Genomic DNA, 27,056 nt, shown 5'->3' on the forward strand with positions numbered 1-27,056 from the left:
GGGTGCCTTCCAGTCTTCTCTCTGTTTGTTTTTTTTTGTTTTGTTTTCCAAAAACTAGTATTTGGTAATACATACTTACATGTATCTTACTATATATATTTTATTCAAACTTCAGACTGATGATGGGATTGTGAAAATATGGAGTGAATCAGGAAATCACGGAGATGAGTGGAACAAAGTCGAGTTACGCTTGGGGAAACTGAGGAATTTTGAAGTTATCTTTGAAGGCATTCGTACCAGAGACCTAGGAGGAGGAGCAGCAATAGATGACATAGAGTTCAACAATTGCACCACAAGTAAGTTCAAGAGGGAAATTTCTAGAGGGATGCTGAAGGAGATGCGGGATGTTCTTGCTTGTTTTTAAATACGTCATGGTTTTACTGTTTTCATCATAATGTCACTGTTCATAAAATCAGTTATGAGCAAATTGTTTTCACTCTTATAACTTCAATACCATTTTCTACTCATACAGGAATCTTGTATTAATGCAGCGTTCTCTCGCTAAATTATTGCAAGTAAATCTAAGAAATGCTTGAGGTTTTGTTTCCTTAATTTATTTGGGTTTGAGTAAGAACTTTCCTTCTTTAATTCATTGATAAGTTATTGAGTCTCTGAGATTGTATATAATAATTTTATATAAATTATGTCAGATTATATCAAATGAAGCCTGTGGTCTCCCTGTTGTATCGTAAAGGCTCTTGCCTAAAAATGAGTTGAGACTACAAATGAACCACTGTCACTACTCCTTTTCCCAGTTCAGTTCAAGTGTTAAGGCCAGCAAAGTAAAGAAAACCTTTCACTCCTTCACAGGGTACTCAGTCTATGTAATTCATCTTTTTGTGGACGTAAGCTAAAATAGGACCAGAGTCTGCCTTTAAAAAAAAAAAAAAAAAAAAAAACAAACCTGGGTAAGATAAAAAAATCAAGAAAGGAAATGGTCCTTATCCCTTGTAAGAAACAGTGTGACACAATATAAGTGGATATGTTGAGTGAGGTGATCAATACCAACGCTACATATCAACACTGTATGAGTTTTCAGGAAGTTATTTGGGCAAGATTTAATCTCCTGACATGGTCTGGATGCCCATTATCAGTTGGAGCATGGAAAGTGCACTTCTGGAGAGCATCTTTTGATCTAGTTTCATCTGAAAAATGCAGGTTTTGCATTCAGAAATTGCTCGTGGTGTAAATCAGAGAATGAAAACTGGACAGAACTTAGGACCTACTTCAGAACTGCACTTTAGTAAAACTCTAAGGCAGATGTACCCTTAAAACCTCTTCCAGGCATGTGAACACTAGTGATTCCCTTGTGCTTTTTCTAAGTAAGTGTTTCATTGTCCCCATTGTTATGCATGTGATTATTCTCCAGAGGACAAGGGTAGATGGATAAGGATGCCCTGGTAGGAGATGGGAGGTCAACATTCACCTATCATCTTGAATAACAAAGAGGATGATGATCTTGCTTGCAATTTGTTGCCAAGTTGTGCTCAGATGTATTAATTCATACAGTGGGGTCTAGTTAAAACACATTTGTGGGATTCTTTCCCATTTTGGGGCTACAACAATTTAGACACTTCATTTCATAGTCAGATTCATGAAGATATTCAGCAAATAAAAATAGCAAGATTTATTTTTTTAAGGAAGAAGAAAACTCCCTGTTAAGTTCATAAAGATAGTATCAACATATCTTCATATAACATAAAAATATTTCTGCTTACTCTTAAGTCCACATATTTTATAATAACCTGAAAATAGACGTTATATAAACATAACTGGAAATATTCCACAGTTGTCATTGCAAGGAAGGAAATTGTTTCGATAGGGAGTTGGAAAGCTGTCATATGAGAGATCTTAAATCTCTTAAAATGTTAAGATTGCTGAAATTTACATTGGTTTTAGTCTATGACCCTACAAATCTGAATGTTAATAGTGTTTTATAACCAGTCTTGCATTAAAATACCTTTGCAGTGAAACAGTTCAGAAAGTAACTTGGATTTATTACTATATGGTAACTATCTGGTTTACAGTGCTGCTTCAGCAAGAAGTTCTGTTGCAAAAGCAGTTGCTCAGACTGCTTTCACATACTTACACCTTTGGCATAGTAATATTCCCATGTATTTTGCAGAAAATTATTGTTTATGAAGATGGATGATCCAGAGGAGGCTTTTCTCATAGAAGTTTGAAATACAAAGTTGAAACTCAGTATACAATACAAATACAAATTTTTTAAAGATTCAATTAGAAAATTTGGAAACCCAAGATGTTAACCCTTTATAGAGCTGCCACTTGCATGGTAAATGTTTTTGAACTGTAATAAGGTACAGTCTTTATACAATCAGGAAACATTCACTTACAGCATCTCCGGTAGTGTTTGCTAGGTACAGCAGGATTTTCATTAAAGTTTAGATGTATGTATCCTATGGAAGTGTGTTTATGCTTGTGTCTTTGCTTTTCAGCAGGATCAGAGGCCTGTCATGTATTTGCTTTTTAACTGTATGTATGTGCATGTGTGCAAGTGCATGTGTGCAAATACATGTTTGTAAAAAAACCAAAATAAAACAAACAAAAACCCAAAAAACAACACACCAACACCCACCCCACCACCCACCCCCAGATTTTCCTGTCTCTACAATGATATTTAGGCTCAAACCAAAGTCAAGAAGGAATCATTGCATTGTCTTTAGCACCCTTCACATCAGCTCTGTATATGATTTTTTTGCCTTCTACTCCAAAAGTTGAGATTTACTTGCTTAATTTTCTTGAGACTTTTGGTATGCTGACCTTCCTGTTGGCATGATGACATGAAGGAGCCTGGTCTGACCTTTTTGATTCTTGTTGTTATTGATTCTTTACCTTTGTAGAACAAACAAACAAAATACATTTTGCCAGATTCTCAAAAATAACATTTCCCATCTGACCCAAGCCTGGGGCATTCAGGATAGAGAAAGCATGTCATGTCTAAATTGTTTTTTTGCAGCTCAGGGTTCACAGTTTTATTGTGTCTGTTGTAACAAAGCTAAACGACGGCAAATACAATCTTACTGCAGCCAAACTCAAGGAGAAGAGTAAGATAGAAACCAGAAGGGGTCAGGGGTTTCTTCTCCACAAAATGACTTGATTTACAACACTTATTCATGCACTGTGTTTGTAGCTGTAGAATTGCTGAGCTAGACACATGGCCAAGGTCCTCTAGGGAAACTGAAGGCCGCATCTGTATTTTCCACTGGGACTTAAAAGGTTAAAGTAAAATCTTATATAACGTTATGGATATTCTGACCATGCTAATAACATAAGCAGAGGAATAGACTATGCACAGAAAAACCTCAAAGATAATTGAAAATAATTAAAACTTGAATAAGAGGTTTGAAATAAACAGAAAGGAATGGAAATGAGAAAGTCTTAAATTGCATGGGAAAAAAATTGAATGTTTAGCTGCTTCCCAGCAGATGGCATGTAGTGGTGGAGATGAATGTTAGAGCAATTCTGGAGCTTTCAGATATTTTGGGATAGCCTCCTCCTCACAGACTGTCATTTTGGAAGCTGCTGAATAGCTTTCCTGGATCATGGTTTACAGTCAACACAATAAAATAATTGCCTCTTTGCAGAAATAATGTACTGAAGTGGAGAGAGTGAAGAGGGAAGAGAGAGGCAGTCTGTGTGAGGATTTTTGACATATGAATATTAGAACTGCTTTTATGCAGTATGGTAATATTCAACGGTTATAGCAGAGTTTAATAAATCCAAAGATTTGTTTTATTGTACATGTGTTTTCCTTCAGCTAGCTTTCATACAGTGTGTTACAGAAAGAAACTGTACACATCATAAGGGAATCTGTGTGGAGGTGTATTAGCTTTGCAGACTTCTTTGCTCTTCCATTACATATCTGTGATTTACATAGCTCATGTTATATGAGGATTTTCAACCAACAAAAGAATTTTTTCACTATTTCCTTTTCAAATTTAATTGGTTAAAAGGTTCTGTATCAGTAGAATACTACAGATAACTATTTATTATGATCTGAGCTTCTGGGACCCTATCCTGCAAGGTTCACTTCCCTCAGGTCTCACTAATTTCTATGGAAGTGAAGGTCAAGAAGCAACTGTGGATTTATTGGAAACGCGAGAGGTCTTGAAAATATTGTCAGAGATTAAAAAAACCAAAAAGTATAAAAGAGTCTTATCAGTTGGTTGTGAGATGGTAAGTTATGTTTTGATAGAAAAATTAATTTAAATTCAAAATCTAATATCTTTTTATTTTGCAGGTTTAATTGAAAAATGTGAAAAATAGTGGAGTCACATCACAGCCAGAGAAAGATTGTTCCCAATATTAAATTAATTTATTGATTAATTATGTTTGAATTTCTTTCACCTTCTTGTACAATAATTCTTTATTCAACTTTAGTGACAGACGATCGTATGTGACCTGAATGGAGTTTAGAGTGGTCACCTCTTGTGCTTTTTAATAATTGACTTTGACCATGCATGAAGTTATTTGCAGGGTAGAAAAAAATGCCTGCAATTTTGCCGTAATAAAAAGGTAAAATACCTATGAGTAATGTACAGAATAATCCCTAATGATAATTTTATTTTTGAGACTTCTGACACTTATCTTCATGATAACATCTTCTAAAAATCCTGTCACTAATAAGCTGTGGTCTGGTAACCTTAAAGAGCACTTCAAGCATTATCGATTTACTTTTCCAGCTGATGGCTCACTGTCATATAATAGTGAATCGAGAATGCAACTCATCAGACATGCTGTTGCCAGCAGTCTGAATTTTGTACATCTGTAATTTTAAAGGAATCTTGTACTCCAGATACAAAACACAGAGTATAAGCATGGACATATACCTTACTCAGCCATATCATACATACTGGTTTTGGCATCCCAGGGCACCACCTGAAAAACCAACAGTGAAAGATAAATGAAAATAAGTGAATTATACTCTAAATTCAAATTAAACAGAAATTTCTAGAAGAGTTGATTATTTAGTTGATTTATATATTTTTTCATGGTCTGGCAATTCAGTGCGATAGAAGTCCAGGAGAAACTTGGATGTTTATGACTGTAAACTTTTTCTTTCCCTTTCTCCTCACATATTTGTATTCCTCCTCACCTACTGTTTATGGCAAAGACCATAGGTGAAAGTACTGCAATCCTTTGAACAACTTTGCTTCCATGCTCCCGTAAACAAGAAGCTTTGAAAGTCTCAACAGAGAAAGCCTTTCTCATTAGAATTCCATCCTAACTTTGCAGATCAGAGAGAAAACAACTAAAACATCCTAGTGTTTGTGTGCGTAGGCCAACTTTTTTATTTTTAAAATAAGCCAGTGTTTTCTTTGAATCCTCAGCTATGTATCATGCAAAGCTTTACGCTTAGTAGAGAATTTAGTTCCTTCTGCTCAGACACTTGAGAAAAGTTCAAACTCTTATAACAGAAATATTCAGTACAAACCTGGCCCTGAAGTGAGAGGAAAGGGAATCCAGGCAGAGAAAGCTGCTGGAGCTGATTTAGTCAATCAAGATATACATTTGTATTCAGCCAGAATGTATGTCCAGTTACCTGGTTTTTTTTGATCTTTGTCTTTTTCTTTTTTTTCCTCTTCAAAATATTTTAATGTTTTATGATGTTTTTACCAGTTTTTATAAATAGGTCAATGTCAGGGTATTTTGACATGGGCCACTGGAATTACATCACCTGACTAAAACTTCTCAGTAAAAGTGCTGAAATTAATGGTAAAATCTTATTTATTAGTCTAATGTTTGGATTTTGCCTTTAGAAGAAAATTATTTGATTTCATGGTGAGCTGTCAATTTGCAAATTGCTGATATCTATTGAATATGCTTCATTGTAGAGGACAAAAGATCATTTTGAGAAGTCTAGTAATTTTGGTAGCTTTAACTTAATTTGTGTTACTGTAACATACATTAACATGAATGTACTTTATCCTTTTTGAGAGAAAATCTTACTGAACTCGGATCTCATTACACTTAACAGAGGGTACAGATGATGCACGATTTGGTTCTAGGCAAGAAATAATCGCCCTTCTGGAAATGTGAAAGTCAACCACAGCTGCCTTCCACAGCACATTCCGAATGTCCTCATACGAAGGACTCGGTGGGGAAGGCAATGTGCTCAGGGGAGGTGCAGAGGAAATGCAAGCTCCCTCAGCTCAGCTTACCTGGGCTGCTAGAGTTACACTGGGGGAAGACTTGAATTCCTGCACAAGTCATGTTATGCACAAGGTGATTGCTTAAAAGGCGTTGCATATTAAGACTTTCTACAAACATATGAAAAAATATAAATTCATTCTTACTGAAGAAGCAAGTATTACGTAGCCTGGCTTCAGGGAATGAATAATATTGCATTTGACATTCTTCTTTGAAAAGATTAAAAAAATGGAAAGAAGAGAAATATGGCACCAGCCTGAAAATCACAGTATTCTCTACTTTTTATTGCACTGTACAGAAGCAATTTACACACCTGTAATACTCCAGGATTGCTATTTCTGTTTGAGATTATGTAAAAAATGCATGAGAAATTAACCAAACGATTTTTTTACCATCTTTCCTTCTTTTTGCAACTCTCAGGTTGTTATTAGGAAAACACTTGAGGTCATTTGACACAGATTTTGAATATGAGAAACAAGTTTTAGTTTTTACCTCACTTTTCATGGAGAGACCTCAGTGGCTTTTTCAGTTTCTGTTTATTTCATGTGAAACTTCTGAAGAAAAGTTGCTGACTTCAAAGATACTTTGGTTTGGTAGTAGGTGGCTGCAAAAGCGGCTTTTCAGTATAAAATTAAAATCTCATCATTCTGACATTCACTTCATATATTGTTTACTCTTCATATCAGATGGTAGATTCCTTGACTCCACATATTTTGAATGGGCCACAAGAGAAGACTTTTCATGGCTAGAAAAATATACAGGGTAGAGATGGCTGGATTTTAATTTTTTTTAACCACACAATCATTGCCTATAAAGGTGGCACTAGAAGAATGAACACTGCCCCAGCCTGAGTTCATTTTCATATGAAATTACTGTAGAAAGTAGGCACCCTTCCAGTACAAATATACTGCATATAATAGTTGATCTTCTGTAACCCATCATACACCTCCATGCAATATGACACCCAAGATGAATTTCTCATATAATGATGATTCTGCAGAGCCAGGGAGAGCATTCAGCTGAGGAAGTGCCTCCTTGTTGCAGATCATTGCAACTTGTACCTGTGTGCTGTACTCCATTGGTCTGTCACAGCAGCCCCTGTGCACCATATTAGGACAAGTCCCTCTATAAAAAAAAAATAAAATATTTGTATGAGATGCTTCCAAGAAATCTGTGATAAGGGGAGAGAGTGCTGTGATTGAGTGGTTTGGATTGATTCTGCATCACAGTGGAAACAACGGTTTGACAATAATTTTGTAGGGTAAATATTGAAAAGCTCTAAAACTAATCTATTCAGCTGAACTTTCTGAGGTGTAATGTAGCTCTGCACTGGAATCAGGATGGAGGGGAGACGGTGCGGGAAAAAGGACCAAGCGGTAGAGACCACATATCACATTGTTTCAGGAGATATTTTTCTCTGGTTGAACATGTTCATAATTACTGGGAAATCGAAATTTCTGCGAAAGCATCACTTGTTTTTTTACCTTATCTCCTCTTCTCTCCTTCTTTTACCACTTGCAGGCTCCAAAGAGATAAACCCTAGAACACCAGACCCTCACTCATTGCTCAGTCCTCACTGTTTCTCCCTAGCATCTGCTTTAGTATTGAGCAAAATATGGCAGCTCCCTGCATGAGGGTACCGTGAGCATGAGCTCCTTATCCTGCTGATATACTCTATGCCAAGGCTGGTCTTTCAGTCTTAATCAAATATAAAAACCTCTGTCCTTTTCTGTTTTGGGTTTATATACTCCATGATATCAGCACTAGAAGTTGAAAAGAATTTTTTTCTTATCTTTTGTATTGCTTGAGCCGGAGCCAGTTGTACATTTCCAGAACTACAGATGAATTTTTTATTCTTCTAGTTTATTTGGTGGCCTTAGGCACTATAATACTACTTGCTTTGAGCGTCTTTAGGAAGTCCATTGACAGATTTTTGTATCTCCAGGTGAAATTCTCTCCTAAGAGTCAATATAAATTTTTAGATCTTCTGTTTATGTCAGAGCCAATGCATATATTTGAATTAAATCTGGCCTTTTAAATGACACATTCTGTGAGGAGAATCCCCTGTGGTTTTTGAATTACAAAAGAATCTTATTTGATATTATATCTAGCTTGCACGAGTAGAAACTTTTCATCTAGTTTTCTCTGCAAAAGATTGTCAAGGTCATCCATAGACAGAAACATTATTGATGAGTTTGCTAATAGAGTTTTAATGTTCTGTAAAAAGTCAGGTAGAAAAGGGTACTGAATAATTGGGGTAAGCAAGTTAAAAGCTTGATGCAAATTGTGCTTTATAATTTCTGAACTTCAGAGTACTGAGTTCAGTTGAGTTCCAGTCCTAATGAAACCTTCTAGGAGCTTGTATTTCGTACATTTTCATTTAAACAAAGGGTGAAATTTGCAAAGTAATGTTCCTTTCACTGAATAATATTTTCAACAAAACATTTTTTTTTTATCTTTGGTTATTCTTATATCTCAAGTATTGTGAAAGACGGGAGGGAAGTGATATAAGTATTCTCACTAGACAACACAATTTATACAACAAATAATAGAATGAGGTTAATTTTCAACTGTAATTAGAAAACATTTCTACTCAGAAAGCACCTTAATTTCTAAAAAGACAAATAGGGGGGAAAAAAAGTCTCGTATCCTTGAATATACACAATGTTTCATTTCATACTGTAGACATGGTGGTGGTTTACTGTTGAGTGCATGCATTCCTCTTCGAGAGCAGAGAAGATGAGACACTCGGTAAGCAGCAGCTCAGTGTACTTGACCTTGAGTTACATGTTGCTTTTCAAAACAGCTCAAGGTCTGGTTCGCTGCAGCCTTTAGCAACCATAATAACTTAGGATTCACCCTATGCCTTTCACAAGCACATAGCACTGGCCAAACGTAACCTCTGACAACCTATGTAAGTCTTAAGTGTTGTAATGCAATACGGCAAGAGCATCTCTTCTTTTCGGCTGTGTGAGCAACCAGTTCTTTCATGATAAATATTTTAAATAGGAGAACATTCATTGTGTCAGCCTAACACCCAATCTATGAAACTTACTGGTATCTATCAAACCAAAATAATTTTTTTCAGTTATCCATTTTGTTTCAGACAATCAAGATCCATAGCTCATAGAGCTGATATTTGGTCTGTCTGGTTCTTTCCATGGTTTTAGACGTAATGGATATCACAGGAATATTTTCATCTTAAAAAGCATCGGTAAAAGAAAGCTCTCATACTCACAGACTCAGAGAAACAGTCACTGGCTCAGTGCTGTCCTGTAGTAGCAAACTTAGAGGAAAGACAACCGTTTTCATGAGTTCTTTCATAGCCGATCTTTTCCTGGTAACTGAAGCAAAGTGTCTTGGTTAACAGTGTTGTATTTATCAGCTATTTCCAAATGAATCTTGTAACATCTATAAATTGTGTGAGTGCCACATGGGCTAGTCTTCCATAGATAACATATCCTGGAGATGCATACAAATATATAGCTTGTGATGTATCCACAGTAGAGTCACAATTTATTTGCGATATGCATGATGTGCATCTGTGTCTTGCTTGTTTTCTATGTATATACAAACGCATACATGTATTCTTATTAGGGAAGGTCTTATCTTTGCTGGTATTCTGAGAATTACATTGTGCAGAACAAAATATGTGGAAATGAAAGTGACTGTATGTAAACACAAGTTCTATGGCAACTATCATTAATATGCTTCTTTTGTAGGGTTTAGTGATCCAAAAGCCAAGACAGTTCTATTGGTCTCTTAAAAACTACTTAGAAGATTATATGGCTCTTTGCTGCATCAATCCAAATTGTACTTAATTGAAAAGTGATATCCTGTGTATGCTTTTTCCTTTTCAAGTACTGCCATTTCATTTGGCGTAGGGATTTGGATAACGTGTAGTCAATTGTTACTATTTCATCTAAAATATGTTCTGTGCTAGTTTCTTGTGGTGTCCTGATTTTCAGGAAATGCTGTAGTTCCAAGGGGAAACCAAATAAATGGGTATGATAAACCATTAGCATTTGGCTATGCCGTAATAAGTGTTTTCTTTTTTTTTTTAATTTATGGGAATCTAATCCCCAAGTATTTACTATAAGGGAAAAAAAATTGGTTTACAAGGATATGCGTTGTGGCTTGTCAACTTTGATCTAGGAGAAAAATCAATGGTTTAATTGCTCCACTGATTCTTGTTAATCTAGTTATTTCTATGCTGATGTAAAGTTCAGTTGTTATCATAAGCTATGAAATTCTTCTTTGTGTTTTTGTGGCTTATATTCTACATTATTTTGTTTTGTTTTGGGGTAGGTTTTTTTGTTGCCTATATTCTCTTTTTGTGGGAAAGGAATGGGTCGTGGTCTTTTGACTTGCAGCATATCTGTATAGTCTTCAGACTCCACAAGTTTATGGACTGAATAATTGTAGGAGAAGAGAGAGCAAAGCATAATGAAAAACAAAAGTAACTTGCCCAAGAAATGTGGAAGAGTGCTGGAAATTAATAAACATTGTTGGAGCTTCTGTTCTCATTAAAAAAAACAAACACCCCCCCCAACCCCCACTCCCAATTTTTATGGCTCTATGCTGTTTCTTTATCACTTGTGCTATGCCTCTAGACCAACACTCCGTATCTGTATGGATATTTTCCATGATTTAAAATTATGTGTAGAACTGAGCAAACAATAGATTGTTCAGTTTAGTAGCTAAACCAAAGATTTGGAAGAAAGTCAGGTCAAAAAAGAACACTTACGGCTTTTTCATTAAGTGCAAGTTTCTTTCTGGTCAACGGTTTTCTTAAATTAAAATGAAACATTTTCTTTTGGTTTTGGATTTTTTTTTGTTTTCTTTTGCTCTCTTTTTTCATAGCATACTCAGATTTTTCATAGCATACTCAGAAATAAGCTTAGTACTTATCAAAAGCACTTCAACTCCTTGTAATTCCTCTCATTCCCATTGTGTGACAAATCCACATTTGTGTATCAAATATTTCACTGTTTTCCACCTCTGACATTTTCATGCATGGAATTAGCTCATTGTTTTGCTTGCTGTGGCTCACTGATCCATTTTAATGTTGTAGCTTCTCGACAATAACTTCAGAGTAACACAGTGAGCAAAGTACAACTGATAATGTTTTTTATTATAATTTTTGTCCTAATTTGTTTGGAGTGTATTCAGTAGTATGATAATATTTTTCCTTATAGGTTTCTTGAGCTGTTGTTAGAAGAAAGAGGCAAGAAAGAAAATTTGCCATATTTTCTCATGTTTTTTCTGTTTAGAATAGTTTGTTAGTATGTTTGAATTTTCATGGAATGTTGTGAGTTAGACTATTGGGGAAAATATATATTTAATATTACATGCTATATACAATCAGCCATCATCCAATATATGTTATCTTTATACCTACTGGTGATCAAAATACAACTGAGAAATATGATAGTCAAAAAGCTGTATATTTTTACATGCAGTCCACAAAACCAACACATGCAATGAAATAAGACGTAATGAAAATTTCTCATTTTATCTGTAATATCACCTTTAAACATAGCTTAAACTGTTCGTTTGAAGACATCATTTTGTTTTATACTGCAACTCCCTAGAGGAAGGTTTGAATACTGTTCTCGGAAACATCCTTCTCCAAATTCAGTACTGATTGATAGACTCAAACTCAGATTTTGGCAACCTTGTAATTTTGATGACAAAATTAGAAATGGGCAAGATAATCTTTTGAATATCCTCTCTTTTTCTTTGTTCAAAATGGTTTCTAACATAGCTCTTTGTTAAGTTGCAGCTCAACCCTCAGAATTGAGAACATATTTTCCAATATGTTCTTCAATACATTTTTCTGATTAAATAGAATTTTTATATTATATTTAAAGAATGTCTGCTAAAAATGAAGTGGCAACTTCTGTGTGAAACTCTGGTTATTTGGGTTGTTGATGCTTAAGTTGTATTTTATGGTTAAAACCCACCATATTTCTTGGTTTGATTTAGTTTTTAGCTGGTGTAGGAGTTTTAGTCAGAATGGGTGTGTATTCTGGAAAGTTGATTTTTAATGCCACAGTTCTGAATAGGAGTTTAGAATATTTAGTTTGACTATGCTATGCTAATGATGGTACATTTAATTCTGAGAGGGATTTTATTTTTATCTCTGCCGAAAGCTGTGGCAGAATCTCCATCATCATTGTCACAAATGTAGCCTGGTATCCCTAAAAATGACATATAAACAAGGTCTTACTCCAAAAGGATAAAATTCACAGATACATGACTCTGTGTTTGGACTTTATGGTGTTCACATCTGTTGAGATACAAGTTTTCATTATGACTGTGTATGGATCACGTTTTATTTTAGGATGAGCTAAGAAATGAATAATATTCTTAAATGCTGGTTTCTGCTATTCTTGAAGTACTATAAAGTAGCTTATTAGAAAAAGAACAACTAATTAATATTAAGTGCTAAATATAAACGGTAGAGTAACATAACATTGTCTTGATTAAAGGTGAAAGAAGGTAAAGGTGAGGAATATGATCAGTCACAAAACCATGGATTTTCAAATGTCATTCCCCTGTATGGTGATAATGTACCTCTTTCATACAGAGTTAAATAAGATATGAAAATTACTGTACCCTAATGGCTCTGCTATTAAATAATTTCTGTCATTATTTAAGCCATTGAGTGACTTAAGGAAGTTACTTAATTTTCCAGTGCATCATTTCCAGTGCATGGGAGGGAATGGAGATGAGGGAGTCAGACTCTTCTTGTAAGTGTCCACCAACAAGACAGAAGGCAATGGGCACAAATTAAAAAAATGGGAAGTTTCATCTGAACGCAAGAAAACACTTTTTTTTTTACTGTGAGGGAGGTCAAACACAAGCACAGAGTGTCCAGAGACATTGTTGAGTCTCCATCTGTGGATATATTCAAAACCCAACTGGACATAGTCCTGAACAACCTGCCGTAGTAGAGGCTGCTTGAGCAGGGGGTTGGACTAGATGATCTTGAGAGGTCTCTGCCAACCTCAACTATTCTGCAATTCTGTGGTTTTCCAGAATTTAGAATAAGCCATATTAATGAATTTTTGGTAGTATTTTCAATCAAGTTTTATCACATCATTTGGGAGAGATGTGAAAACTGTCTTAACCATCACAAAAGTTTCAGTCAATTTTTTCTCAAGAAACCACTCCTCTGCTAAGGGCTCTCTGCCATGTGGATTCTCTGTAAAAAGCAGCCATAGGTTTTCCTGTATTTAAGGCATTCATAGCAACCCTGTTGTTTGTGGATTCCCTGACACCTAATCAGATCAAACTGACAGTGTAAAATTAAAAACCAAACCAACAAGACAAATATCAATTTGAAACCAGATTTTATTTATACCAATGTTAAGGGACATATGCATTTCAAAACTGAAAATTTAAGACAGGTCCTGCAGGTAACTAACCTTATGACTGAATTTTTTTTGAACTATCCATTCTAAATATTTGAATCACATTTTAATGCTGTGTTGTTGATCTATTTAATATTACCTTGCATACATGTTTAAACTAAACAAAAAATTTAGTTCTCCTTTCTTATTTTGCCCCAATGAGAATGTAGTTTCTCAGTCTGTAAAATTCAGTAAGTACCTCTATTTGAGGAGATTAATACCCTGACAACAATAACTTCCCCTTCTGGAAATATGGACCTGCATAAAGGTAAATATCAAGGTGTTCTGTCCAGACTGTGTTTAGTGATGTGTCACATTTTAGTCATGTTTGAAGGAAAAAATGAAACATTACAATGAATAAAGTCAAAATACATTCTTCTAAATGTCTTATTGCGCAACTTGGAGCTCTAGACAGCAAAACAATCTTAGGTTAACGGGAGTGCATCTTAAATGCTGCATTTGGGATTATCAGAACAGTTTCAATTATTAGTACTAATTGAAATTATGTACCCTGGGCACTGAACTAAAAAGTAATTTAAATAAGTTTCTTTATAGTCTGTCAGTTCAGAGATGGCTGTATCTCAGCACTCTTTGGCTTTGGCCCTAGTGCTTTATGTGCAAGTTACTAGTTACTCTCACTTTATGACACGATTTTCACTCACTCTGAGATGATCAAAAATTGTTGTTGTAAAACAGATCCTCATATCAAATACCATAAGAGCAATTTCTGAGCTGTTCACACACTCAGAGAAGAAGTTTCTCTAAACTCTTCAAAAAAAAAATCTTATAAAGGCTTTAAAAGTTTATGTGTTACATAAATGTTGTATAACAGTGATTCTCAGTTTAAAATGTTATTTTCCAGATGATGTCCTGTAATAATGAGCAGAATAAAGCCTTTAGCCTGTCTACTTTTCAACAGCCCACAGAACCTTCTTTTATGGAACGTGCACAACAAATACACTGCGGAAACAGTCATGTTGATGCTGAACTGAATTTTCTTCCAGGCAAAACATCCTACCCTGGAAACTTTGGGCAAGGCCAATACAGTAGTCTAGACACACGTAATGTCCCATTAAAAGAGTGAGACCAAATAACATCTGTTGGAAGCAGTAAATCACTGAAGTCATGGTGTATAATGGCTAAACAAATAAAAAAAAAAACATCCTTTGATTTAATTACAATATTGATTTAAATGTCTTGTTGGTTTCAGCTGGAGAGAATCCCAGGGAATGCCCTGCCCTCACTGATTTTGTGTGTGGGAATGAGAATTGCATAGAGTCTCAGTTCGTCTGCGACTATAAACCAGACTGTGAAGACCTATCAGATGAAGCTGACTGCAGTAAGTATCTCTTTGTGTATTAATGTAATCTCCAGTTAAAATTATAACTTTAAATTCTGTAGCATCGCTTACATGAACTCACACAGCTGCTCAGAAGATAATTACAAGCAGGTTGCCTGCTCCCCCAACAGAGAAGTTCTGAAATTTTCAGATCCTGAGACATTTGTTGCAAAAAGCATTTAAGTGTGATTTAGTTGCAAAAGTGTAACTTGCTCAAACCAAAGATTAAATATAAAAAAAATCCAAAAAACAGCTTAAGGACTAAAAACATATTTAAGGACTAAAATCCATGGGTTACAACACAAATTAACTCCAAGAAGAAATGTAAACTCATTTATTAAGTTGAAAGCATGTTGAGCTGTCAATGTTGAATGAAAAAGCTAAGTAAGCAAATTAATGCACAATAACATTTAGACATGATTCTGCTATAAAAAGTGATTATTTAAAAACAGGCCTGTCTTTCCTTTCTGACTAATCCTGTCTTTATGATCTGAGTTGTGTCGCTACTACATGTTCATTGTTCTTTGTTCTTGCTGCTACTACAAAGCTATGAAAATATTTTCTTGCTATTACTCTATTACAGAACAGTTGGACAAAATCCAGTCTGTTTATATTTTTGCAGTCCTAGTGAATACTGAGACAAAATCTGTGTGTAGGTACTCTTCACTAACGCTGTTTGAGATGGAAGGACACAGCTCAATTTTGAAAATCTGGATCAAGTTAACAGGCTTTCCAGTTCAGTCTTGAAACTCAAAAGCAGTAAAACATTGTGCCTTTGTTCCTGCTCCATGTCTTTGTTTATTTACAGTCACTGTCCAGACCAGACTTTTGGAGCAGGAAGCTTAGGCAGTCCATATATACAGTTCAGTAATCAGTCTAATTCTTAATCTTCGAGCTGGAGAGCCATAATGCAGATATGATCAAAAGTAACCTTGGTAGTTAAAGTAAATGCATCACATGCACTCATTCAATGGTCACATTATGTTGAAGTCCAAGTATGCCATTGAAATCAACCAATACTTGGTGATCCTTTGAAAATCAAAGGCATTTTCTCTTGCATGGGGTTGCTAAATGCTTTGACTGGACAGGGTTACAAAAATAATGACCCTTTATTGGGTGATGTAAATTATATTGTTTTAGCTAGACAGCAGACTTACAACCCAGAATACACGTGAAGATGTCACTATAGGATATTTAACTTGGAGTTTCTCCCTCTTTATTGTTTTCATAAAAGTAAATAACAGTTCTGAAGTACATATGCTGAAGCTAGTGTCTATTTCTGGTTTCTGCCTCCTGCAGTGCTTTGCATTCCAGTGAACTTTGTGAGTCATATTCATGGAAATGAATCTACGTTGAACAATAACTTTAAAAAACTAGCTTTTTTTCCAGGTAGATTCCAAGAAAAGATAGATTTTAAACAAATAATATGTATTTCTTATAGATAATATTCATATTTTTTCAGGAGTTAGACAACGTAAGTGCAGAAAAATACTTTGTAAATGCACCCTTGTAACATTTTACAGTCCTAACAGAGACACAGTAAGTCTAAATTGCTGTCCAAGGTAAACTGCTCTGTAAAGATATTTAGAAAAGTATGGAGGCACTTGATTTATTCTGTAAATATTGTTACAGGATATAGTAGCTTCATTGGGGGAGGTCCTGTGTTGTCTGGAAGGACTATGATAGCATCAACTGTCTTTTCTTAGTCAGATAATAGGTGGAAACATTTCAGGCCATAAATGATCTTGAATCACAGTAAAGCAACACAGTCTTTGCTATACGGCAGAAAAGTTTTTCCAAGGGAAGAAAAAAAAAATACTGATATTCACTTTAAATAAACAGTGCGCAATATCCTTTTATTGTAGATGGAAAGGCTGTAGTTACATCAAAATGTTTTCATCAGTCTTTAGCCTTGCTGTTGCTGAAGAACTAACAAAATATCAAGTTAACAATAGAGGAGAGATACTATAATCTGGCATACAGAATACCCAGATAAGCCTCAGGTATAGTATTTCCCTGTCTGCTATATCTTAGTTCCAACAAATGAGGCCTTACATTTGGATAAACACACCTTTTTGCTGAATGTATATCTTACAGATGGGAATAAACAACATTAATGGGCACATAATACCTTCTAGACATGGAAACCACATTTTTTAATGAAAAGGCAACAGGAGCTGCTTAATCAGAAAAGAGAGCAGCACAGGAACAGAGAAAGCCCTTCATAGTCTAACCTGCCCCATCACAAGTGGTTATGACCACATTTGTCTGCAATTTTCTCCTTTTCTCTGAGCTCAAGGTCCAAGGTTATTTCACATTCTATGGTTTTATACCAGTGTAACTCCAAAGAAGTAAATGGACCATAATCTGCTCAGCAGCAATTCCTCTGTGCAGGATTTAAAACAGAATCTGGATGAAATGAATTGTATCCACGTAGGCTGGTGGACTTTTTTTTTTAAATAAACTCATGGAAATTACTTATTCTATGCTTCATTCAATCCAGTCAGGCAATCTTGCAAAATTTTCATTCTCTTTCAGTAACTTGCTGGAAGTACTGAGGTGAAAAAAGCACACATGAAAGCAGTTTCAATTTTCATGAATTGCAGCCAATTATACACCCAGATTTGATTAATAACAAACCTTAGCGTTGATGAACCAACTAGAGGAGTGCTTGAAGTATTGGAAGAAAAGCAATTTTTTGGATAAATCGAATGATCCTCTTCTGATGGCTTCTAAATAGGCTGTGTTTACCCATAAAATAAAAAGTACCCAGCAAGTTCAGATATGTCGGGTGACTTCATCAACCCTGTAAATACTATTCATAAATATTTATTAATAATTGTCTTCTGAATGCACTGTTAAGATATTAGGGTAAAATTCCTGAAGTCAGGCAATCTATTATGTATAGTATGAATTCCAAATGCATTTGGACTTTGATCTTGTTAGAACTGTGCAAGAAAATTGTACTTGTTTTTTCGATTAATGGGTTCCCTTCTTTGCCCTACCTGCATGTGAGGGTGTTTGGTGTTGGAGTTAGGCTTTATTAGGCTTACATGATGCTTGTAATGCACTGCCAATGTGGATGCTGAGTGCATTTGTGTATTCCTTTCATAATTCCTGAAGGCCATGCTGTGAATAACACTAACACAAGCACAGAACAGTTGAGGTGGGAAGGCACTTCTGGAGACCGTCTAGTCCAACCTCCTGCTCAAAACAGGGTCCACTGCAATAGGTTGCCCAGGGCTGTGCCAGTCAGGTTTCGAATATCTCCAAGAATGGAGACTCCACAACTTCTCTGGGCAACTTGTGCCAGTGTTTGACCAGCCTGACAGTAAAAGAAGGAAGCTTTTTCTTAATCTTAAAAATTGCTTCCTGTATTTGTGCCCGTTGTTTCTTGTCCTGACACTGGGCACCACTGAGATGAGCCTGGCTTTGTCTTCTTTCCACCCTCCCAGTAAGTATTTATACACACTGATAAAATCCCACTAAGCCTTCTCTCCCCCAGGCTGAACAGTCCCAGCTCTCTCAGCCTCTCAGCATGAGAGATGCTTCAGTCCCTTGCAGTACAGTAAGAGTACAGTACATTACAGAGCAATACAGATCCTTCTCCTAGCATTCAGTGGGATATGGGTTACTCACTGGATCAAAATTATTCTTCTTCTAAGATATTTGTCCTGTATGTTTAACTAAGGTGACACATTTTTACAGAAAAGCAAGTCCACAGGGTTACAGTGTGTGTGCAGATCTTGGTCATACAAAACAGGTTTATGATAATGATAAGTTATTTTTACAAAGAATGGCATCAGTTGTTCTTGTAGCATCCAAGTAGAAAATAGGAAAAAAACCAAAACAGGCTACTAAAAGGTAATTAAATCTATTCTGTTTATCTGTATCCTTTATACCTAGACAATGATACATAAACAGTTGTATTTTAATGTTGCAGAATACTTCTAGATCAAGAAACACACTCTAAATCCTCAAATACATTTGAGGTTCTGAAATAGTCACAGTCAGACATGTTTCTAAAATGCACAACTGACTGTGATGTTTAATAGTTTGGAACCTTTTCCCAGAGTCCTCTCACAGGGATAGTCCTCTCTCACTCAGCAATTGTGTAGCTGCCTCTGCTTTACAGCTCAGGAAATGACCTTTACAAGCCAAAGGAGAGTTTGTGATGTTATTTGATTCATCTCTACCACAGCATTTGTATAATTTTGTTGATTAATTACTTTTCCAAAGTCACCTGAAACATCAGAGGCAGATCTAGAAATGGGAAGTTTAACAAAGATCTCCTGAATTCAGTCAGTGTCCTAATCACTAAAACTTCTCTTTCATCATAAAACTGCCTTCATGCGTAACACTCACAAGGATCAGCCAACATATGTTCATGAAAAACACCACTGTGGAAGTGAAGTCCAGTTTTGCTAGCTAATTGGCTGGGAATCATTCTGTCCTTTCACCTTGAATAATAACTAAAGTTGGTGAAGTCATCAGTTTGTCCTCAAGACTTACATGAGCATATCTCTGTAATAAAGTTTAAGGCTGTTTATACCTGCGTGGGAAGCAAAAGGTGAATTTTTTCTTTTCTCACTAACTACCACATATTATTTATGTTAGTACATGGAACACAAGGAATCATAGCATTAGCCAAACAGAATCCTTTCCATTACCATGTATGGTATGTTTATTATAGCCTTTTACACATGAGACCTGGGATGATAATTTACTTCTTGCTATATTTTCAGGTTACTACACAAGTATTCCTGGAAGCTGTAACTTTGAAACACAAGATCAAGAATGGACCACTGTATGTGGATTAACACAAGACCTTAGTGATGATTTTGACTGGAATATTAGCAACAGTGCTGTCACAGGACAAACGGGCCCTGATACCGACCATACACCAGGTATTGGCATGTGTCTAACATCACTTTTGGGAAAATGAAGTATTCACTGAATTTAAAAAAAAAAACCAAACCATAGATTAGTGCCAAGATAACAGCAAATCTCAGTGTGATCAGCTGAGCTTATTGTATATGCAGACAAATTGTAGTGAGCAATTAGCCGAGTTCACAAAGCAGTTCCAACAAGCATTGAAAATGTTCACCCTTATATTAAAATTACAATAGAGGATATGTATCCAAAAAACCCATGCAAAAATATATTAAATGTTTTAACATATTGAATCTTGTCGTTTATACTATCTGGTAACTTCTAGTTCTGTCTGAATACAAAACCAAACAGCGTGGCATAGTAGCCTATTACCAACCTTTTTAATCATTGCTTCAGCAGCACTGCAATTTTATAGATTGCTCTTTTCAGAGTGGTCCTGATTATATAATTCTTTATACTCCACTGCAGCTTGATGCATTTGTTTAGTGATTTCTTAGAAAATGAGCTGCTAAATATTATGTGAAGATACTAATTAACCATCACATCTGGGACACAACAGACCTCTTTCTAAAACAGTACAACATGCCTGTACAAATGCAGTAACTGTCTCCAAGTCTGTAATGACATTATTAATTAAAGGTCTATTTGAAAACTTTTAAAGAACGACAGATATGAAAATTTTAATACAATAAAAGACAATAGATTTGGCAATAATCATGGGTCACTATGATATTCCATCAGGTCTTACTCAGAAATACTGTGACAGTGAATCCATGCAGTGCTGAATGGCTGGAAACCTTTGGATAAACAAAAGTGCAAATAGTAGTCCAGCCATCTGTTTCTCTCAGGTCATCAGATCACTAAATGTAGAGCTTATATTAAGCAGCACCTTATATTAGGAGACAATCCAATGACCCTGATTGTGCTGTAGTCAGTCTCTGGAAAACTTTGTTGGCATTGTAGGCATTTTTATAGGCAGCTCCATGAAAATATCAGCTTTGTCTTTCCAATATCAGCTTGCACCTGGACAAAACAACATTAGGACATCTTGTTAACCTCTACCTAACTCATGTTTTTCTGAGAACTCAGCTTAATCTGTCATCTTTCCCTCTCCCAATCACCAGCTCTGCATTTTTCTCACCAATCACTAGTATTTTGTTCATTCGTTGTAGAAGTCACTGTATTCAAATGAAATCTCTGTATGAAATGTTGTGTGTCAGGCCTTAATACTTGTGGTTTCTGTAAGTGTAACTGCAGTATGAATAGAAACCATTGGCCTGATACTTGTAGAAGATGGTCATCTTACTAATAGGGATGAAGAAAAAGCAGAGGCATTCAATGTGTTTTTTGCCTCAGTCTTTAATAATACTGATAGACCTTGGGCTGCCCAGTTCTCTGAGTTGGAGGACCACGAGTGTGGGAACAGCGACTTTCCATATGTGGTCACTGAAATTGTAAGGGACCAGTTGTATCAACTGAATGTCCAAAAGTCCATGGGGCCTGATGGTGTTCATCCCAGAGTACTGAAGGAGCTAGCGGGTGTTATGGCAGGACCCCTCTTGATTATCTACCAAAGGTCTTTGGAGTCTGGGGAGATCCCTGCTGACTGGAAGCTAGCCAATGTTATTCCAATCTACAAAAAGGGCATGAGGGAAGACCCAGGGAACTACAGACATGTTAGTCTAGCCTCCGTTCCTGGAAAAATTATGGAGAAGATTATACTGTGAACTACTGAAAGGCATTTAGAGAATAATGCAATCATCAGGCACAGTCAACATGGGTTCACAAAGGGAAAGTCTTGTTTAACTAATTTCATATCCTTCTATGATAAGGTCACCCACCTAGTGGATGAAGAGAAGGTGGTGGATGTAGTTTTTCTGCATTTTAGTAAGGCTTTTGATACTGTTCCTCATAGCATCCTTCTGGACAAGTTGTCCAGCTGTGGGATGAGCAGGTTCTGGGTGTGCTGGGTGAAGAACTGGCTGAAGGACATTGCTCAAAGCGTTGTAGTGAATGGGGCTACATCTGGCTGGTGACCGGTCACAAGTGGTGTTCCTCAGGCTTCAACTCTAGGGCCAGTTCTGTTCAATATATTTATCAACGATCTGGATGCAGGATTTGAATGCACCATTAGCAAGTTTGCTGATGATACCAAACTGGGAGGTGCTGTTGACTCTCTTGAGGGACAGGAGGCCTTGCAGAGGGATCTGGATAGGTTGGAGCATTGGGCTATGATTAATAGGATGAAATTTATCAAATCGAAATGACAGAATCTGCACCTAGGGCGGAGTAATGCCAGACACAAGTATAAATTGGGAAAGGAGTGGCTGGAGATCAGCCCTGCAGAAAGAGATCTGGGAGTGCTGGTCAACAGCAGGCTCAATATGAGTTAGCAGTGTGCCCTGGCAGCCAAGAGGGCAAATCGCATCCTGCACTGCACCAAACCCAGTATAACCAGCTGGTCAAAAGAGGTGATTATCCTGCTGTATTCAGCATTGGTGCAGCCTCAGCTCAAGTACCGTATGCAGTTCTGGGCCCCACCATTGAAGAAGGATGTGAAGGTCTTTGAATGCGTCCAGAGGAGGACAACAAAGCTGGTGAAAGGGCTGGAAGGAATGTCCTATGAGGAGCGGCTAAGGACTTTGAGCTTGTCTAGTTTGGAGAAAAGGAGGCTGAGGGTCAACCTCATTGCTCTCTACAGCTTCCTGAGGAGGGGAAGTGGAGAGGGAGGTGCTGAGTTCTTCTCCCTGGTATCCAGCGATAGAATGCATGGGAATGGTTCAAAGCTGCGCCAGGGGAAGTTTAGACTGGACATTAGGAAGCATTTCTTTATCTAGAGGGTGGTCAAACACTGGAACAGGCTTCCTAGAGAGGTGCTCGATGCCCCAAGCCTGTCACTGTTTAAGAGGCATTTGGACAATGCCCTTAATAACATGCTTTAACTTGGTCAGCCCTGAGTTGGTCAGGCAGTTGGACTAGATGGTCATTGTAGGTCCCTTCCACCTGAAATAGTCTAGTTTATTCTATTCTAATAACAAATTTCTGCTATACAGAGTCCGACTTTAAAAGTTGAAGTCTCTGAAACTGTAACTGGCTACAGTAGTACTCTTCTCCTTGTGAACATTTTGAATAACCTACTTTTCCTGGAGTGTGATACCATCCCAATGAATTCTAGAAAAATATGCAATCATACACTCGTCCTTAAAGAATGGCTGAGGAGCAGTGTGTGTGGATGCGTGTGAAATGCTTAAGGTTCCTACCTAAGATCCTTGTTTAATTTACCTCCCTGACATTGGCTTGCCAAAAATCTTAATATAGAAGTGTTTCCCTAGATGCCCCTACAAGATGTTGCTGACAGACTACTACTAGAATGCCTATTGACTGCTGGAAGAATGAAAAGTATTATAGGCAATTACAATTATCTGTATTATGTAGACAGCAAGCTATAAGTATAGATTGTATTATATAAATATAAAATCATGTAATATATTATATAGATTATATAATATAATAAATCTGGATGGAATATTGACTTCCATCATAAATGCACCAATCTCTATTTGAGAAATGCTTAGCTTTTCTTTCCAGTAGTTTTAATGGTTAGAAACCCTATTTTAATTTCCATCTAATCAGCAAAGAATAGTTAGTATTCAATGTGGAAGTATCACAATCTCTACAGTTTTTCTCTTGAATTTGTAAGCAGCATGATTTCCAGGCTTTGACTCTTTTTTGGTGTTTTACGTTTCCAAAATCAGCAGAGACATCTTAGCAGCGGGTGGCTGTAACCATTTCTGTCCTACTCACTTATCTTCCCTTTTCCTTTAGAGGATTCTGCACCTGCTGCAGGAACGGCTCACCTGATCATGAGGAACTGTGTATCTGCCACAAATCACAGTTTTTCATTTTAGAGAAACAAGACATCCATATTAGTTTGTGTTGCTATTGCAGGCTGTAAATGTGGAAGTTCATTCCCCTTGGAAAGGGATAGAACAGACAGGTAGAGGTAGAAACTATTGCAGCTGTCCTGGGCAAGCTACTCCTCGCAAATCAGTAGTCTGACTTTCTTTCTTGCTGTTCCTTTAATGCAGTGTGATGACAAAAAAACCCAGTAGCGCTTGGCTCTTCAAGGAGATTTTGTTGCTTTTCTATTTCAATTTCTCTCATTTAATTGGTTCTTCTTTGCTTCTGTGAAATTAGCCAGCAATTATAAGAAAAACAAAGTTAATAAAAACTGAAGCAAAAAGAAAACAAAATTAAAGCAAACATGTTCGCAAAATCACCCAGATTTGTAATTTATTTGTAAATTAACAGGGCAAGAAATACTCACATTAGCTATAGAGATATCACTTGTCAGAATTGCCAACAGCCTAGATACTAATGACCTGAAGTATGTCCAGAAGTATCTATCAGCCCATTCCTGACCTAAATCCAATTCCTTCTTGTTCTAAACTCATTTCCTCTAGTTACTGAGCATATAAATTCATTGTACAGATCATGCATGCCATTATAGAAATATAACAAACCTGTGATATTATACCAACTTTGTATTAAGCGTATTGGCACAACTTTGTGTAGAGGAATCTCATATTGGTTTAAATGTGTCTTATATTGCTTCATCTAGCACAACTTAAATTGACATTACAGATTTCAGGTGGATAGAAGTGTTTATATGAAAAAATTTTTCATTAGTTTAACAAAATTAACTTACTGCGTTGGTACAGTCTCTGGGAGAACATAAGCCCTGTGATTTGAAAACAAGGACTTTTAGTGATAAATAACTATGTTTCACCTGTTTAACATTGTGCAGTCTGACCAGTGTGTAGCTTATGCAGGTCTCAAACTTAAAAACATTCCTTTCCATACATTTCCTTCTCATATGGTTCTTTCTTGCTCAAAAACAGGGCACTTTCAACCTTTGCCACTGCATCCATGAGCTATTTAAATATTCAGAGGATGTAGCTGACAAAGGGCAGAACACTTCAACCTCAAAAACTTCAGCCAAATGCAAAAACAAACTTGTTTAACTTTTGCTATATATCATATATCATTTTGCAATATATCTTATATCATGTCTTATGTCATACCTGACGCACTCTCTAGAGAGGTGTGCTGCTTACTGTGGGCTTATATCAGGGATGTCACCAAGAGACTACCAAACCTCGTACAGTCCACTGACTATTATCCACTGCTGTTGTTTCATGTGGGCACCAACGAGACAGCCATGAGCAGTCTAAGGTGTATCAAGTAGAATTACAGAGCCCTAGGAGCAGTGGTAAGGGAGTGTGGAGCGCAGGTAGTTTTTTCATCAATCCTCCTGGTAAAAGGGAAGGGATTTGAAAGGGCCAGTTGAATCTGGCAAATCAACAAGCAGTTACAAGACTGGTGCCACAGCTGGGGGTTCAGCTACTTAGACTATGGGACTCACTCTGAGAAACCTGGTCTACTGGGGGCTGATGGGGTCCATCTGTCAGAGAAGGGGAAGAGTATTTTTAGTCATAGGCTTCCCAAGCTGGTGAAAAGGGCTTTAAAATAAAGTTGCTGGGGAGGGGAACCTCAATCCATCCCACTCCTACCAGCTGGATGCCTGTGCCAGGAATAGATGCCCAGAGCCTGGAGAAGGATCACAGGTCAGCAGGAGTGCACCTGAAGAGCAAGCACAAAGGAATTCCAGCCAGTAAGTTGGCTTCATTGGGGGCCCAACTTAAATGTCTCTATGCAAATGCACACAGCATGGAGAATAAACAAGAGGAGTTAGAGACATGTGCATGCCTGCAGGGCTATGATCTCGTAGGCATCATGGAGACATGGTGGGATGGCTCCTACGACTGGAATGTTGGAATGGAAGGGTACAGGCTCTTTAGGAAGGACAGGCAGGGAAGACGAGGAGAGGCTGTCGCCCTCTCTGTCAATGATCACCTGGAGCGTATGGAGCTCTGCCTGGGGATGGATGAGGAGCCAACCGAGAGCTTATGGGTCAGGATTAATGGGAGGGCAGGAACAGGTGACATTATAGTGGGGGTCTGCTACAGGTCACCCAACCAGGAAGACCATGCGGATAAGGCCCTCTATAGACAGATAGGAGCAGCCTCACATTCATGAGCCCTGGTCCTCATGGGGGACTTCAACCACCCCGACATCTCTTGGAGGGACAACACAGCAGGGCATAAGCAATCCAGGAGGTTCCTGAAATGTGTTGATGAAAACTTCCTTCTCCAAGTGATAGAGAAGCCAACGAGGAGAGGTGCTACACTGGACCTTGTTCTCACCAACAAGGAGGGGCTGGTGGGGAATGTGAAGCTCAAGAGCAGCCTTAGCTGCAGTGACCATGAAATGGTGGAGCTCAAGATTCTTCAGGCACCAAGGAGGGCGCACAGCAAGCTCACTGCCCTGGACTTCAGGAGAGCAGACTTTGGCCTCTTCAGGGATCTGCTCAGTAGAGTACCATGGGATAAAGCCCTGGAGGGAAGAGAGCTGGTTAATATTCAAGGATCACCTCCTCCAAGCTCAGGAGCAATGCATCCCAACAAAGAGGAAGTCAGGCAAAAACACCAGGAGGCCTGTGTGGATGAACAAGTTGCTCCTGGACAAACTCAAACTCAAAAAGGAAGCCTACAGAGGGTGGAAGCAAGGACAGGTAGCCTGGGAGGAATACAGAGAAATTGTCCAAGTAGCCAGGGATCAGGTTAGGAAAGCTAAAGCCCTGATAGAATTAAATCTGGCCAGGGATGTCAAGGGCAACAAGAAAAGCTTGTGTAAGTATGTCAGTGATAAAAGGAAAACTAGGGAAAATGTGGGTCCTCTCTGGAAGGAAATGGGAGACCTGGTTACCTGGGATATGGAGAAGGCTGAGGTACTCAATGACTTTTTTTCCTCAGTCTTCACTGGCAAGTGCTCAAATCACACCACCCGAGTCGCAGAATGTCAAGGCAGGGACTGGGACCATGAAGAACCGCCCACTGTAGGAAAAGATCATGTTCAAGACCATCTAAGGAACCTGAAGGTGCACAAGTCCATGGGACCTGATGAGATGCATCCGTGGGTCCTGAAGGAATTGACAGATGAAGTTGCTAAACCACTATCCATCATATCTGAGAAGTCGTGGCAGTCCGGTGAAGTTCCCGCTGATTGGAAAAGGGGAAACATAATCCCATTTTTAAAAAGGGAAAAAAGGAAGACCTGGGGAACTACAGGCCAGCCAGCCTCACCTCTGTGAGCACCTCTGGAGCATAGTGACA

The 27,056-nt window shown here is 37.5% G+C and overlaps 1 protein-coding gene across 1 annotated transcript in view; it reads left to right on the forward strand.

Moving 5' to 3' along the window:
- MALRD1 (MAM and LDL receptor class A domain containing 1) overlaps nt 1–27,056 on the forward strand; it is a gene marked incomplete at both ends in the record, with an annotated part of 328,396 nt that overhangs the window by 218,684 nt on the left and 82,656 nt on the right. Inside the window, 3 exons of the mRNA XM_082329648.1 lie at nt 116–296; nt 14,800–14,928; nt 19,674–19,835. Coding sequence (XP_082185774.1) covers nt 116–296; nt 14,800–14,928; nt 19,674–19,835 — 472 coding nt within the window. The remainder of the gene's footprint in view (nt 1–115; nt 297–14,799; nt 14,929–19,673; nt 19,836–27,056) is intronic.

Source organism: Platalea leucorodia (genome assembly GCF_965183815.1).
Source record: "Platalea leucorodia genome assembly, chromosome: 1".
Lineage (NCBI taxonomy): Eukaryota > Metazoa > Chordata > Aves > Pelecaniformes > Threskiornithidae > Platalea > Platalea leucorodia.